The sequence below is a fragment of the Lycorma delicatula genome, chromosome 1 (assembly GCF_047948215.1).
Source record: "Lycorma delicatula isolate Av1 chromosome 1, ASM4794821v1, whole genome shotgun sequence".
NCBI lineage: Eukaryota > Metazoa > Arthropoda > Insecta > Hemiptera > Fulgoridae > Lycorma > Lycorma delicatula.
This window is the reverse complement of record NC_134455.1, coordinates 85,745,365-85,762,091: the sequence shown is the minus strand read 5'-3', so window position 1 is coordinate 85,762,091 and position 16,727 is coordinate 85,745,365. Positions and strand designations below refer to the sequence as shown.

General features: G+C 28.9%; 1 protein-coding gene across 5 annotated transcripts in view; it reads left to right on the top strand.

The window, feature by feature from the left end:
• LOC142319766 (uncharacterized) overlaps positions 1-16,727 on the top strand; it is a 50,895-nt gene that overhangs the window by 32,158 nt on the left and 2,010 nt on the right. For 2 of the 5 annotated variants that reach the window (XR_012755268.1, XM_075357421.1), the window contains 2 exons: positions 7,568-7,703; positions 11,356-11,567. Coding sequence is in view for 4 of the 5 variants with exons in the window: in XM_075357421.1 (XP_075213536.1) it covers positions 7,568-7,703; positions 11,356-11,393 (174 nt within the window). In the remaining variant the exon portion in view is untranslated. Of the gene's footprint in view, positions 1-7,567; positions 7,704-8,823; positions 9,030-11,355; positions 11,568-16,727 lie in introns of those variants that run through there. The other 3 variants (XM_075357410.1, XM_075357431.1, XM_075357440.1) reach the window with 2 other exon arrangements.

Here is a 16,727-nt window from a genome sequence, read left to right as displayed (position 1 = left end):
TGACAACAATCTCCCTGAGTTCATTCCATTTCTTCTCAACTGTTGTCCACTCTGTACTGTTCCTGCCCCTTTTCGATTCTTCTTCCACCCTCAGCCGATATTTCCTCATGACCACATCATTTGTAATTATCATTACACTATCAAGTTTCTTTTGCTTCACATTCATAAATTTTTCCACATTACTCATTCTCTGTCTGCATCTTACTCTAACGAAGTAAAGGTCAGTATCAAAATCTGCACCTCAGCAACTGTGAACATCCGTTATATCTAATCTGTGACATCTACCAATTACAACATGATCAATCTGATTCCATATCAGTTCATTCAGTGCAACCCAACTCATTTTATAAATACCCTTATTATCAAAATAGGTGCTACTAATAATCATGACTTTCCCGCCAGAAAAATGAACCAATCTCTACCTGTTTTCATTGCAGTCTTCATTCAAACTCTGAGATCCACTGGTCTGCTGGTCTATAACACGGCTCCCTTCCCAACTGAACATTAAAGTCTCTTAGGATGATTTTCACATCATGCCCAGGGGCTTTGTTGTAAACTTCTTACAACTTCTCATGAAAGTTGTTCCTGTCAGAGTCATCAGCATCATTTATATGGGCGTATACATAAACATAACATAGTTATGTTAAAGAATTTCTCCTTAAATCAGGCGCATGTGCACACACACACACACACACACACACACACACACACAAACACACACACTCTTACATTCACTGGTCTGAATCGTATCATCTGTTCTTTATGTGCATTTCCAACCACAAAACTAGTCGCAAATGTTGTGCTCATGTCCACTATAGAAGGCAATGTAATTTGTCAGATCCATAATTCCATATCCTCTCCATTTTATCTCCTGTAGTGCTAGTATCTCTATTCTGTACTCTTCCAGTTCTCTCATCAAATGAACCCAATACTCTCTGGCCAGTACCAGGCCTGTTCATATCTAGTCACATTCCATGTACCCAACCATAAATCCCTATTCCTGCATCAGCATTTATCCGTTTTCTGATTTTCTCTTATTTCATTATTCATTTCTAGTTTATTCTCTCAAGTATTCCTATCTTTTTCCAAGGCACCTTTTGTTTCATAACAGTCATTTTTTACAGGGTCTGGTTGTTAACCCTACACCCAACTCCAACCTGGAGGACTTTTCCTTCCCTTAACCCAGAGGTTCCAGTTTTAAGATGCTGGAAATTCACTCTCACCCATCCTTTACAGTGTTACGATTTCTTGGTTACGTAGAGATTAAATCTCAACTTGAAAATTTTTTAGTATTTAATGATTGTTAAAAAATGCACCTACTAAACATTGATGCACCCAGTAAGACTCAAAAACAAGCCATTTACTCTCCATTTTTAACACAGGCTTGCGACCAGCTTTGGCAGAATTGTGTGTTTTCATATGTATTGAAAAGTCAACAGTGATGGAAGGAATTGTTAAAAATAATCAATAAAAGCTCAGATTAGTGTACATTAAACAAATAATGGATGATGTCAACTGTATTTTTGAATTTTTTAAATTATTTTTCCAGTTTTAAAGTGTCTTGCCTTAGTATTTAAAAATTTAATTTTTTCGAAAAGAATGACAATACTTATGATCATTCAACCACACAACAAAAAAGGTTGAGTGCTAAGCAGCAGTTATTAGCAGGCATAATCAAGTTTCAAATTCAATAAGAGATATATTACTTCTAATTCTAGTGTTAGACCAGAATGTGTAGCTCTAATTAGCTTACAACCTACCATTAGTCAGTTTTAATCCTGAATAATAAAAACTTATCTTGAAAACACTGTAAAAATGAAAACTTATCTACATACCTCATTTATCAGTTTTTGTCCATTTAAACAATATACATACAAAATAAGACTTGTAAATAAAAGTATAAAAATGTATGCTACTTTCCCAAAAGTATTATCTATCTGGAAGGAGAAAAATTTTTCATTAATAAATTGTTTTCATTTTATTATTATTATTAAAAACTGATTAAATCAAAGGGTGATAATTTTAAATTACATTTAAGAATTTATAATATTGTTTTAATAAGAGTTAATTTCAATCAGATTTTAAGGAATAAAAGATTTCAGTTCAATAATCTTACCTGAAATAGCTGTTATGATAATAAGTCAATAGTAAAGATATGAAATAGTGAGTTTTTATAGATAAATATAATTTATATTTAATTTAGAAAGTAACTATTCAATTCAGCATATAAAAATCTTTTTCATTTTAAACTAAGTCTATTGACAATATTACAGTTCATCATGAATTTGCTTATAATTTTTACAAAATAACTCTCTTACAGTTTATAAGTAACTGAAGGTATTTTACACCATTATAATGACTAATCTCCAAGAAATCACCATGTATAATATTTATTCAAATGCATACAGATTAGGTTAACTATATTAATAATAATTTTTTTAATGTTAAACAGTTTCGTCATCATCTAGTAGATGATGAATATCTCCATCTGCTTCGATCCCAAGCCTTTTCCTTTGTTACTTTGCAGTTTCCAAACTTCACCTCATCTATTAACTTCATTGTTCTTTACTCACTCTACTGACCCTTAATACAGTTGTCAAGATTCAATTTCCACTAATTACGTGTCCTAACCAGATTTCTTTTTTTTTGTGTACTTCCCACGTAAGTACTCTTTTTTCTTTAATCCTGTTCATTACTTCCACATTCGTTGCTTTATCAATCCATCTTACTTTCTCCATCCTTCTCCATATCTACAACTCAAAATCTTCAATCTAGTGAGGCTTCAATTCCTAACAACAAGACACTCCACACATAGCACTTAGCTAACTTCTCCCTTAGCTCTAAGTCCAGATTTTTACCATATAATAATTTCATTCTCTTACTGAAGTCTCCTGTTGTCATTGTTATCCTAGCTTTTATTTCCATTGCACTCTTCTAATCCTTATTACTTGTCTCCAAATATCTGTAATTTTTCCCTTTTCTATTCTACCTTTACTTGTCTTACAACTAAATCCTCTTTGTTGTTTTTATTTCCATTACTTTAGTTTTTCCTATTTTACGTTCATCCTGTACTCTTTCATTTCTTCCTCCAGAGCTGTTAATCTTTTGTGTGCCATCAGCTAGAAGTATCATACCATTAGAAAACTTTATGCATCTTATTTTTCATCCTGCTACACTTATTCCTTCTTTTCTTTCCTCTAATATATTCCTTATCACACCTTCAAAGTAAACGCTAAACAGTGCCAGTGAGAGGCGGCATCCTTAATTAGCCTAGACTTTGACTAATCTAGACCCACCCAGTAGTCATACATCCACAAATTATGTATCTGTCCTCTACAAATTTCTTCCATCTTTTTTCTTACTTCTTTCTCCTCATGTAAAACTTTACCATCCGTATTCATTTATCTCGTTTTACCATTTCATTTCCAGTTATCCCATGCAATTCTCTTCATCTTACTATATATCTCATTGTACTACCCTTTCTTTTCTAGATGCTCTATATCTTTGAAGGTGGATCCTTCAACCACCTTTCCGTAACCTTTTATGTATCCCTCTTTAACTCATCATTTAATTTGCAATGTATTGCAAAAGAAAATATTAGTTTATTATTAAGTAAATTTTCTTACACTTTTTCTTATCTTTGGAATAAAAACATAAAATAACCTAAAAATTTAATAAATTTCCTTTTTTTTTAAATGATTGTTTTTCTTACATATAGACACTGGATATATGTTATCTTAAAGAAGATTTGCAGACAATTAACTGATTCTTTAGTGATAACAGTTAATTTTAATAAACTAAATAAAACATAAGGTCATTTATGGTAACATGAAAAATTTGTTTTAGTAAATAATTTATCATTTTTCCTTAAACAACATTTTTTTAAATTCTTGTACATTAGGTGCCATAACCAAATTGGTTGGAGATGACCTGATATAAGATTCAAGCAAAAACCATGCCTTATAAAATTTATAAGGAATACTGAAGAGTGAACATAAGAAAACAGAAGATTTTCTGTTACCTTTTTCACAAAGCTATACACACCAACGGGTCAAGCTCACCCGTTGGCGACTTTGACTGGTGCTATCGTAGCAATAATTAAAACGGGAAGGGAAAATAGAAAGCAGAAATTGTTTCTATTAAGAAACAACATACTATATTATATATATTGCCTCTGATAATAATTAAGAGAATGCTTAAGATCATATGTTCACAAGTTGTCACTTATAAGAGGATTCTAAGTTTATATGATACTTCTAGCTTTGAAACATTGTTCAGAACAAAGGCAATACTGAAGTGTAAATGTCATCTTCAGTTTTAACATTAATTTTAGTCTTGTGTTTCAGTTTTCCTGATAGACATTTTCTCCTATAATCATAGCAGTATCTTCAAAAAAAAATAATCAAACTTTCATTATAATTTTTCTTACCAGACTGCATAGGTAAGCATAGTTTTTTTAACTCTTTTTGTCTAGATCTTCTCCTATCACCATAGGATCAGGAGCTTAATCATTATTGTCCAGATCATCCTTTTTCAAGTAAATATAATTATCTTCTAATCATTATCAAGCAGATTTTTATCATCAATAAGTTGAAAATTCTACAAACTTAACCTAAACATATACATTTATGTTTGAGATAGCTTCCATTTTAAATCAAGCTTTTTTAGAAATTGCCACAGGGTTGCTGTTCTCATCTTGTTGATTATAATCCTGGTATTTTTTTTTCAGTTTTGAAGAATATTTATTGTTTGTGAGCAACATAAATTGTGTTTGTTAATTCAGAAGATTCTCATATTGGTACTTATATTTTTATATGTGACTTTATTTTGCAAAAGTATTCCAGTAGTGAAGTGAGTTGCTGTAAAATCTTCCTTACATTTTTGTGAAACGTTGTCTCCGTTTGTTCTTGTTACATTAAAAATAATCTTCAAGTCTGTAGACATGCAAGTCAAATTTATGTGAATTTGTTGTTCTTTTCCTAATAATTTTACTTTTCCACAATGTGAAATCTGATACATAAATACTAAAGAATTAAAAATAGATATATTTTTGGAATATGAATATACAAATATACAAAAATATATAAAAACAATATTATTAATGAACAGACACAATTTAAATCATGCATACTCTTTTAACACAACTGGAATAGTCATTTTTAAAATTTGATTCACATGTCATAATTTGGCAATCCTACTTGGTGCAATCACTTGATATACCATACAAGGTGGATCTAGTCTGCTGATAAACAACCAATCATAGAAGCTGATTCAGCTTGGAATCACCCGCTAGGTAATCTATACCCAGGTCTGACTTACAGAGGTCACCAACCACAAAACCACACAGAACAGAAGATCATATAGTCGCAAAATTGAATAGTTATACATTAGTTCAACCAGTAATTAAGTAGCTATATTCATTATTCCAACTTCAATTGAGTCAATAACTCAAGAGAGCAATATGCTCCCTGTTTAGTCTCTTGCATGAGACAGATATCCAGACAAGCTCAAATAAAAAATAAACAGACATAATTCAAATCTAATATGTTTTACGGCCTCATTCTTAATAAAATATATGTTATCCATAATCAAATAAAATCACTAGAAATAACAAATGAAGGAGTGCAAAATAACAGAAGTAATCGCAAAGGATGATCATAAAGACAATTGTTATGACATCATGGATATTATGACAAATTTGGTTTTGTTAGTCATTAAAATGTAAACTGTGTATAGTTTACATTTTTGCAACCAGCTGAAGCTTGATAATTAGCTTCAAAAGCTTCAAAATTTTTTTTGATAAAATACTTAACTATTGCTTATTTTCTACTGTTATGAAAAATAAATATATTATTAAGTTTTCAAAATTTACCCTCTCTGCACAGCAAAGGTAGACAACCATCTGGAAACATATACATTGATTAGCTAATGTAATCCCAAAAGACAAACTTTCATTAACTGTTTTGACATCCCTGGAAAATTAGTTAACAGAAAATACAGTATTATTATCATTTTTGTAATATTTTTATATAAGAATTTTGAATAAATTTTTTCAGTCATTTTTAATTATAAATAGAATTTTCTTTCTGGATTTTTTGTTCATTTCGTTTAATATTTTCTAATGGATATTACATCCTTATAAGTCTAAAAAAATATGGTTATTAAAATTATATTTAAATTATAATTATGACTATCAAAAAGATTTATAATTATTAATAAAAAGTTTTTTCTAGAATTATTGTCTTTACAAAGAAAATCATTGAATTATTTTTTTATTCTTTGAATAAGCCCAAATTTACATACAGTTCTTTTATATTTGGAAAGATGGAATTTTCATAAAAATGATAAAAAGTAAGAGAAGCATAAAAAATGTTTCAGAAAGAAATGTAATTCAGCAAAAAAATTCGGTCATTATTAACTTATATATTGTATATAAATCATTGGTTACAAATAAGTTTATGGAATTTAGTTTTTTCCACTTTAATTTCATTTTAAGAAAATAAAATTAATAAAACAATAATTTGGCCTGGCAAGCCGGTAATGGTAATTGCATTTGCCTATGTACACACATCCAGACCCAACAATAGCTGGAAAACATGTTGGGAAAAACAAACAAGACCATAACCTATTCATAACCATAACATAAGAACATCCTACATTATTGTTTATAATCTCTGGAATCTATTAATTAGTAATATCAATGGAGTTGAACAAACAACTCACATTTTTGTTTTTTAAACATAATTAAAAAAAGGTTTTCATGCGTCTTGCAAACACATATGTTCTTGGTATTACTTACAATACTAAAAAAATAATTTGATACCATATATATGAAAATTAAAACATTTTTAATTTGTAAAAATATCTTGCAAATGTTATTCATTAATTTGGTGTACTTTACTTTGTACTGTCTTCATATTGTATAACAGACATAGTTTTTTCAATCCTACTTTTCTTAGTGCCTACTTTAAAACTATCTTTTATTTTAATTAACATATAATTTAAATTATCTGTTAATAATTCATAAAAATGTTTAAGAGTAATTAATGAGTAATTAATTTATTATATCATCTTCATATTATTTTTATTTACATATTCATGTTTATTCTGACTGAATATTACAGATACCTTGCTATCCATAAACTGAACTGTATTAAAGTGAAGGTAAAAGTTTTCAAATTTAATATTAAAAAAATGCATACATATACTCATCATGGTAAGGATAATGTTCAAAGCCAAGTGAAGAGATGGTGGATCATGTTAGCCAAAAGTACAAGCTGCTCACAAGTGCTTAAATGCACAGCAAAGTTAGCTAGTATTTTTAAATGCAAGTGTATTATACCATAGGTTTTTCTGCTTGTTTATTATATTATGTTAATGATGTAAGATGATCCACAATCTCTTCACTTGGGTTTGGAAAGGTCAAGAATTGTTTTATAAACACTTGTTAGCTTAGCTTGCAATCAACTGTGTCACTAATTCTTTGTAAGAGACAAAGTTAAATAAACCCTCCATAATTCAACTGTTATAATCTGTCATTGACACAAAACAGCACCTTCATTTCTAGATCAAAATATTGGAGAGGTTTAAGAGGTTTGAGGATCATCTTTTCATGCATGCAGGTGTGCAAATCATTACAATATGTGAATATGGGGATCAGAAACCCGTGCACAGTTACTCAACATGTAAGAAACTTGCCAAAGGTAAATGTATATCCATTATTTAAGAATATTTACAACCAAACTATTTCTAGTATTTTAATACTAGTAGAAATACTTTTTATTAATTTACTATTAACTATATTTTTCTTTAAACATTTTATTGTTTTTATATTTCTAGTTCAAGTAATGTAAGTTACAATAGTATGGACAAGTTACTGTTCGATTTTGTTAGTTACCACCTTTTTCAAGATTGTGAAGAAAGTTGTAGAGAATTAACTTGTGTCACAATTTGAATATCATCTGTTTGTGGAATTTCCAGTTGTTTTCTTGCCTACTGGAATGACTACAAATGCAGTGAAATTCCGAAGGAAATCTATTTTAGAAACTTTTGAAGATAAGGAAAATGTATATTGTATGATTTTTCTAAATCATATGAACATGCGTATCTCATAATGTTTTGACTATCAAATTGAAATATGAATAGCCCACAAAATAATGAAAAAAGCACACAACAGTGGCTGCAGATAAAAAAGGTTTTATGTCTAATCTCTAAATTGTAAACGATATGTTTATGTTAATGAGGCCCAGAATGCAAATACCAACTCCGCCCATAAATAAAACACAATAACTGTCAGAATTGGATAAATATATAGAGATTGTCAACTTTCAAATAAAAGATTGATTCTCCACAAGTGAATTAAAGATAAATAATGATAGAAGTTTGAGTATGGAATTTGAGCTTAGTGGATAAGTTAATCATCATCAGCAGAAAATAAAATTTCCAGGGTTTGTCCTGGATGACATCAGACTGGGAAATTATAGAGCCAACCTAAAAAGACTGTTGATCATGATTCTTTTAATCAGAGGATTAGCAATATGCACCAGTAGAGTAAGAATTTTTTCCTTTTTCATAAAATTTTATGCCATGAGTCAAAATGTTATAGGAATTAGCTACAACAAAACATTTTGTCTGTTTTTGAAAGATCACATATTCAATGCAATTATTATGAATGAAAAATGAGAATTCAGATGATAATTAAATAATCATACACAGTAAATAATCATATTAGTTACCTGAAAATTTTAAGATGACATGAGATCAAGTATCGTAAATAATCTTTTAAATATTTACATGTCTCTTCTCTTTTATTTTTTGTTTCAGAATTTTGATAATTATCAATTCTTATAACTTTATCAATGTTATTTATAGAATGACAAAATAATTTTGTACTTGTAATAATTTTTTGAAATGATACAACTAATAATCCAAATATTGTGTACATATGTGCTAATACATTTATCACTGATAGAGTTTCAACTATATAAACAATAAAATAAATTTCTATGGCTTCATAATTTTTTGGATACCAAAATACAATAGGTAATGGTAAATCATAAACTTTTACATCATTTAAACCTTTATCAACTATAATTATATATGCAGATATAAACAGCGGTAAAGATATAAACATAAATGCCCAGCTTATGCATAAATAGCCAGTTTTATCAATTAAATTATTTTGATATTTTTCATTTTCTTTAATTATATGATATTGTTCTTCTAATATTATTTTATTTTTGTATATTATGTGTTTTTTATCTATAACATTTAATACAGTTTTTATTTTACTCTTTAAGAACATACATACCAATGAATATATATATACAGTTAATAAAACATTTATGTCTTTAGCAGCTAGTAATAAATACATTATAAGCGATTCATTGTTCCAGTTTACATGTATAAAAATACTGGCACTTGTAATTAAAAAAACATTTAAAATATTCATAAATACAGTGATGAATGTTATTTTCTTTAAATCATTGTATCCAGCCCACTGAAATACTCTACGTATTTTATCACCAACCAACATTTCTTTAGATCTGAAAAATAATAGGCTGTTAAAATACCATTACTTTTTCTAGTGCGCTCCTTTTAAATAAAAAAGAAAAAAAAAGAAGAAATTAGAACTAATTTTTTTCTGCAATCATGAACTTCTACACATACTTTTGTAAAGTCACAAATGCTCAACATTAAAATCATTTTTCCACCCTGGTTTACACACCTATCCCAGGTTTTTGCAGTGATTGTATTGCATATGAATGTCAGAGAAACAAGATGCTATACTACACTAGAGGCTGCACACTGAGGCTGTTCACTACATGGCCCTGTAGTAAACTGAATGAGCAGATATCAGTGGTTTTGACATGTTGACCTACAATAGTAAGAAAGCTGTAAATTGTTTTCTTCATTTAGGAAAATGGATACCTCACATTTCTTAGTAATCATGGTATGGGTTACTGGTCGTGTCAGATCACCTACAATCATTTTTTCTGAAATATAATTATTAGCAATTTTAATAGGGATAAGAATTAAATATACTGAAATAAATAAATCTTAACAGTTTATCTGTTACCATAAGGTTTTAAATGTAATCAAAGAAAATTTGTTTAAATAAATGTAAAAAGTCCTTTTTTAAAAAAAGTGCTGCTGTCTGTATCATATTGTCATAACCACTGAATATGAAGGATTTAGGGATTATATTATACATTATTTCTATCAAACATTATAATTGTATTCTTCTCGTACAAATAATGAAAAAAAGTTCATGTAAACAAAGCTCTGAAAACTCTTTGTTTCAAGATATGGCTAACTGTACTACATTTCTCCCCTAAATGTCAAAAAATGTTATCCTGAAATTCTATGGACACAAATTATTAAAAGCAAAATTAATGGGTTTATATGCAATCCTACATAAAAAAAATTGAAAAGATTCCCAGAATTTGTCTCCAGTACTTTCCAAGATAATTGTAAAAATAAAAAAATTGGAGACAAAATTCACACTTTTGTAGATTTGGTTAAATTTACTTGTTAAATTGTAATTAACCAAATAATCTTAAAACAAGATTTGTAGGGAAAAAATTTTGAGAAAAATAATGTAACTAAGTCAATAAAAATGGAATAAAATGTTTAAATTAAAATTTTTACTTAATATCAAACATAAACAATTTTGAAAGCCTTGCACTACAAATTAATAAAAAATTATTTTTCTACTCTACTATATTTAAATTCTTATTTGTGTTTTTGTGAATTGTTTAACCTGTGGGAGCATTAATCTACATAATATAAGTTGTCTGTTTTATTTTAAAAACATGCTATAGTTTTTTAAATATTGTTGTTATAGTGTTGTATTGAATTAATGTCAATTAGTAGAAGTTCAATGCAAAACGAAAGTGAGAAAAGAAAAATCCTTTATTAGTGATTTTTATTACGTTGATTAGTGGTAATCATTTGTAGAGTATTATTTTTAGTACTCTTAAAATTATTGTTCATGAATTAAAATAGAAAGATACTGAATAATTTCATAAATGGGGTACTTTTTATCTACATAAACAGCAGAGAATCTATTGAGGAATATTGTAGATGACAAATTCCTAACCAAATTATGCCCAGAAAACAGGTGTTTACAGATACTCATATAAAACGGAGAAAGAGGGTCATTCACAGTAAATTTGGAACAGGAGAGAAAGAGTTGTGAACAGATATTACTCATGATATAGCAAAGTCCTTAAAATGTACACAAAAATTATCTACACGATTACAAATTCTGCTTATTAGCATATGTAGAACAGTAGGCAGTATGTTGTAAGATCTTCATCCATTACAGCTGCAGCATATACAGCATTTTTTTAGCTTCCAGGACCACTATTAGGAATTGCTTCAGAGGATGAGATGAAAGGCACGTTTGTAGTGTGTGAAAATGCCATGCCTGACCAGGATTCAAACCCAAGGACTTCCAGATTCATTGCAGCATATCATACCATGTTATTTGATGGATTTATAATGTATGTTGTAGTTTTAATTTAAGCAAAAAATCTTTTTAATATTGCAAAAAAAATCGTTGAAAAAAGTAATCAAAATAAAAAAAAAATATAGATTTACAATTATATAATTTGTTCAAAATGTTCTCTACCCAATTAGCTAAATATAAGAATTTCTTGAGTGAATTTATATCTATTACTTGGTTGTTATGTATAACTTCAGTGGCATTGTTTAATAACTCTTATTACTTACTTGTAAATAGGAAATAGTATATTCTTATACTACTTTATTTGTATTAGAAAGAATTACAATGTAATATTACGTTGTAATATCGATATTATGACATCAATGTCACTTCCATTACAAAATTCTTAAATAAAATTAATGACCCTGTTTTTCTTATTTCATTAGAAAAATGTACAAGACATTTTTAGGCTGCAGTATAAGAACACTCATTGTATTTACTTATTATGAATACTTCTGTTGAAAATGAATGATAAGCTTACAAAATAATTTAGATATAACCCAAAAAATTTATTTGTAGATAAACTTCAAACCATTGTTATATATTATCACTCTATAAAATAAAAAATTTCTAAAAAAAGATTTAAATTCAATCGGATCATTGGAGTTAGAATCACATCATGTTGCATGTGTTGAGTTTTTTCACTAACTTAAACAAATTACAGTTACACAAAGGATATATTTAGAGTGCATGTTAATTCTCATAGTGCACCTAGTTACAGACCCACCGGCATGATCTAGTGGTGAACACGTCTGTACGCATTCACCACTAGACCAAAGATGTCGACTTGTACAGTCTCAGTTCGACCAATAATGGTTGAACTGAGACTGTACAAGACTACACTTCATTTTCACTCATACAATATCATCCTCATTCATCCTCTGAAGTATTACCTGAAAGGCAGAGGCTAAACAGGAAAAAGAAAGTACACCTAGTTACAATTTAATTTTTCTGTAGGCTGAAAAATTATATTCGACAGGCTAAGGTCTGGATGATGAACCAGTAGGAAAACTAAAGTGGAAGAATACATGAAAATGTTCGTCTGCAGGAATCTGTTCATCAGAATTCTGGATGGTTATTTAAAGAAGAGTGCTCAAGCCCTTAGGTTATCAAAGTCTAGAGTGTTACGTATTTTACATGATTTCAACTACACTCATACATGATTTCTGATTTCTCTAAGAATACTTTATGAGTGATGAAGCTATGTTTATAATAATGAAAATGTGAACAAGCAAAATCATCATTACTAGACCAGAAACAAGCGACATCAAACGCACTCCATTCATCCAAGGTTGTTATGACCAATCTCAGCAACCTCAAAGTTACTTGAACTGTGCATTTCAAATCACAGATCCATATTTCTTTGACAGTGGCGGATGAGCAGTAAGGACGTTACAGTGGCGGATGAGTAATAGGACGTTAAAATATACGATTCATCCAAATAAACAATAGAAGAATTTGCTCTTCCGAAACTGGTCATTTTTCTTATATATTTTATTCTTCCATAGGACTGTCTTCTTTCTCAATCAAAAGTTTCCTATTATTATCAGTTTTGCACCACTTAAAACTTGAACTCTTTCAGGATAGCTACTACTGAAGTTTTAGAACCTATTTTTAGAATAGAATCTATTTTTTGTTTTTTGTTAAAAAAAAAAAAACATTTCTTTAATGTCTCCCTTAAGCACAAAACTTGAAAAAAAACCAATTTTTTAGATTTTTTTTGATCAATCAACCAGTCATATATACTTTCCTCTTTTAGCTATACCAACGTATATACATTGCTATATAGCCGGGAAAGTAAAAATTCATCTACAAAATAATATTGATTCTGTCAAAAAACTATTTTTTGTTGGTGACATTAACATATATACATATACTTTGAGCGTACTACGAAGTTCTCCCGGGACTTTCATAACCTATTCTATTTGTGAAAATAATTGAAAAAGTTAATATAAACGTATGTTCTAAAATGCCTTCGTTTGCGAATTACGACTTGTGAAAGATTTCGCTCTGATTTCAGCTATCTCGGTTAATTGAGGTCGTTCAGACATTTTTAGGACGATAATTAAGGAATTAAATAGACATTAAAATAGGATGTTAATCGAATAAAATAGGTCCCAGAACCGAATCTGCAGTAGTATTTAAGAAATCTGTGGTGAAAACCAATTAAATTGGGGTAAAAAACCCTGCTTTCATGTTTGACTGTTACATTTTTGTTAAATGTTTTTTATAACTGTTAAATGGATAGTATACACATAAAAAGTTATAAAAAAAAACCTGTAGAGAATTTAATTCTGAACAAAATTGTGTAAGATAAGTTGAATAAAACAAAGGAAATTTATAAAAATTCGAATTTTTTTTTAGAAACAGCACATTTTACTACATTTATCAGATTTATAAGTACTTATTCAATCTAAACAAAATCACCTTTTTTTGGTGATGTGAAAAATTTGTAAAAACAAAGTTTACTGTTTAATTGCTGTTAAAAAATTAAAACAAAACTGGAAATTACCCATCAATTGTAAAATAAGTTTTAGAAAAATTATTATTTCAAAGTTAAAAATAAAATAATAACAGCTAACAAACAATTCGCAATACGGTATTAGTGTGTAAATCATTCTGTAAGGCTCATAAAGTATATCCGGTACTGTGAACTGTGCTGTCATTAGCGAAGAAGGTTTTCTGTGAATTTTAGTTTGAACGTGATCGGTTACCATCAAATAATGCCGTACTTATTTACAAAATTAAATGACTGGTACTAGATAGGAAAACTTTGAGAGCTGCATCAAACCAGTCAAATGAATTAAGAAAAAAAAAACTACAGACAGCCTTTGGTATTTACAATTATGTTGTGGTAAGACATTTTTTATTATGGCATTCTTTATTATTCTTTATTAAGGACCGAGATTTTCAAGATGAATCATATTCAAATTTACCCTAGGATTTCTAAAAAGTATAAGTTTAGTCTTTTGCCCATTCAGTTTTACAGAGTTGTCACAGAAACATCTTACTAATAAATTCAAATTATTTTCTGCTCTTTCCATACCTTTAGTGATATACTCTTACGTGTAAAGTAAATTATATTGCCATCTGTATATTATAATTATCTACTTTTTAGTTTTAACTGTGTATACTTGTACACAGTTTTCTATTTTTAAAATAATTAACAAAAACAAAAAAATCAGCTTACCCACAAGTTACCTATGAATTAATTTTTTAATCATAATTTACAAGGTCAAAGGCTTTTATCAAATCAGTAGCCACTGTTACTTCAAACTTAAGGCTTATTTAAAGCCTTATTAATATAACTTGCAAGTGTTTCTAATAAATCTAATGTTAATTACTTTGGCATAAACCCAAATTGCTCCTTGCTAATTATATTGTGTAATAAATAATTCATTAATTGATCACATAGCAATCTATTTCTTTAGTTAATACAGAAATTGAACACACTGGACTGTATGAGTGCAAATCCTGCTTATTCCCCTACTTAAAAACAGGTATGAGATTGTTTTTTTTTCATATCAAGTGTATTACCCCTGAATCAAAATTCCTCCTTATCAGATGAATAAAAATAGGTTTTAAGTGCACAATCTTAAATATATTGCCCCTGAATCAAAATTCTTTCTTATCAGATGAATAAAAATAGGCTTTAAGTGCACAATCTTAAATCCTTTGGTCTTATATTATCAGGATCAGAAGATCTACCATTTATCTTATTCAATGCCACATACCTATAGGCTTACTGCCACCTATCTGATCATTATCCTAATTCATAGCTTCATTCAGATCAAAGGTTGTCTCTATCATCTGTTGATTTATTTCATCAGTTGCATTTTTAAGATTTTAATTAAACTGATCTGCTATATATTGAATTTCAATTTCCTTATCTATTTTAAAATTATTTTTTATTGTATCTAAGATGATTGGCTTCCTCTTTTTGTTAATGACCTCATTTATTAAATTCCAGCATCTTTTGAATCCTTTTCATTCTCCAAGAAAAAATTGCAGAATTTAGATACTGTAATCTATTTGTAAATAATTTCTGGTCTTTCTAAACCAGTCTCTTAATCCCAAATTATACTTATCCTTCTTTAATTGCTTCCATAAGGTATTTTTATTTTCTACTGAAACTCTTATTTCATTATTGAACCATGATTTAAATCTGGGTGATTCTTATTTTGACCTTCGATTTTTTATACATCTTATTAAACCTATTCGTGATACAGTTATAAATTTTATTAGGATCATTAATGTCAGAATAGGTCACCAGCCCACCAGGTTGGTTTAATGGTGAATGCTTCTTCACAAATTATCTGATTTTGAAGTCGAGAGTCCCAACGTTCAAATCCTATTAAAGGCAGTTACTTTTATACGGATTTGAATACTAGATTGGGGAAACCAGTGTTCTTTGGTTGTTGGGTTGCAATTAACCACAGAAATGGTTGACCTGAGTCTGTACAAGATTACATTCATGTACACTCATACATTTCATACCCATTCATCCTCTGAAGTAATACCCAACGGTGATTTTTGAAGGCTAAACAGGAAAAGAAAAAAAAAGAATAGGCCACCAGTTCTCAGCAGAGATATGTTCATTAACCTTTTTCATGCTAATAAATTCTTTAACTCCTACTTTATTCTTTACATTAACAATTTCTTTGTAATGTACAATAATGCCTATCTAATTATGATCTGCTAACTTCTACAATAAATGAATTATAATTTTTTCCTTCAGCCTAACATTTATATGATCTACGCATGATTCAAGCAATACATTACCATAGTATTCTACTCTAGTAGGCTGAATAATAGTGTTTGATATCTCATAAGTATAAAGAATATTAATATAATCTTCTGAGCCATATGAATTCAATTGACAACAAATGTTAATATCTTCTATAAAGATAATGTTTTTGTAACTATTATTTAACTATATCTGAAGATAAAAATCTTCTAATTGTAAATTAAACTGATTAATGTTCAAATTAGGTGGGGGGGGGGGGGGTCTATAACATGCCAACAACATAAATGATTCTTCTTCAAATATGGTATTCAAAGCCAACATTTCCATACATAGATGTAAAATCTTAAAATCAATAGTAATAATTTTGAGATGTGACTCATAAAATATTAATAAACTACTACTATTTCCTGAAGGCCTGCAGTAGTAAATACTTTGAAATCCTTCAGTAACATATAATTTTCTTCATCCTGA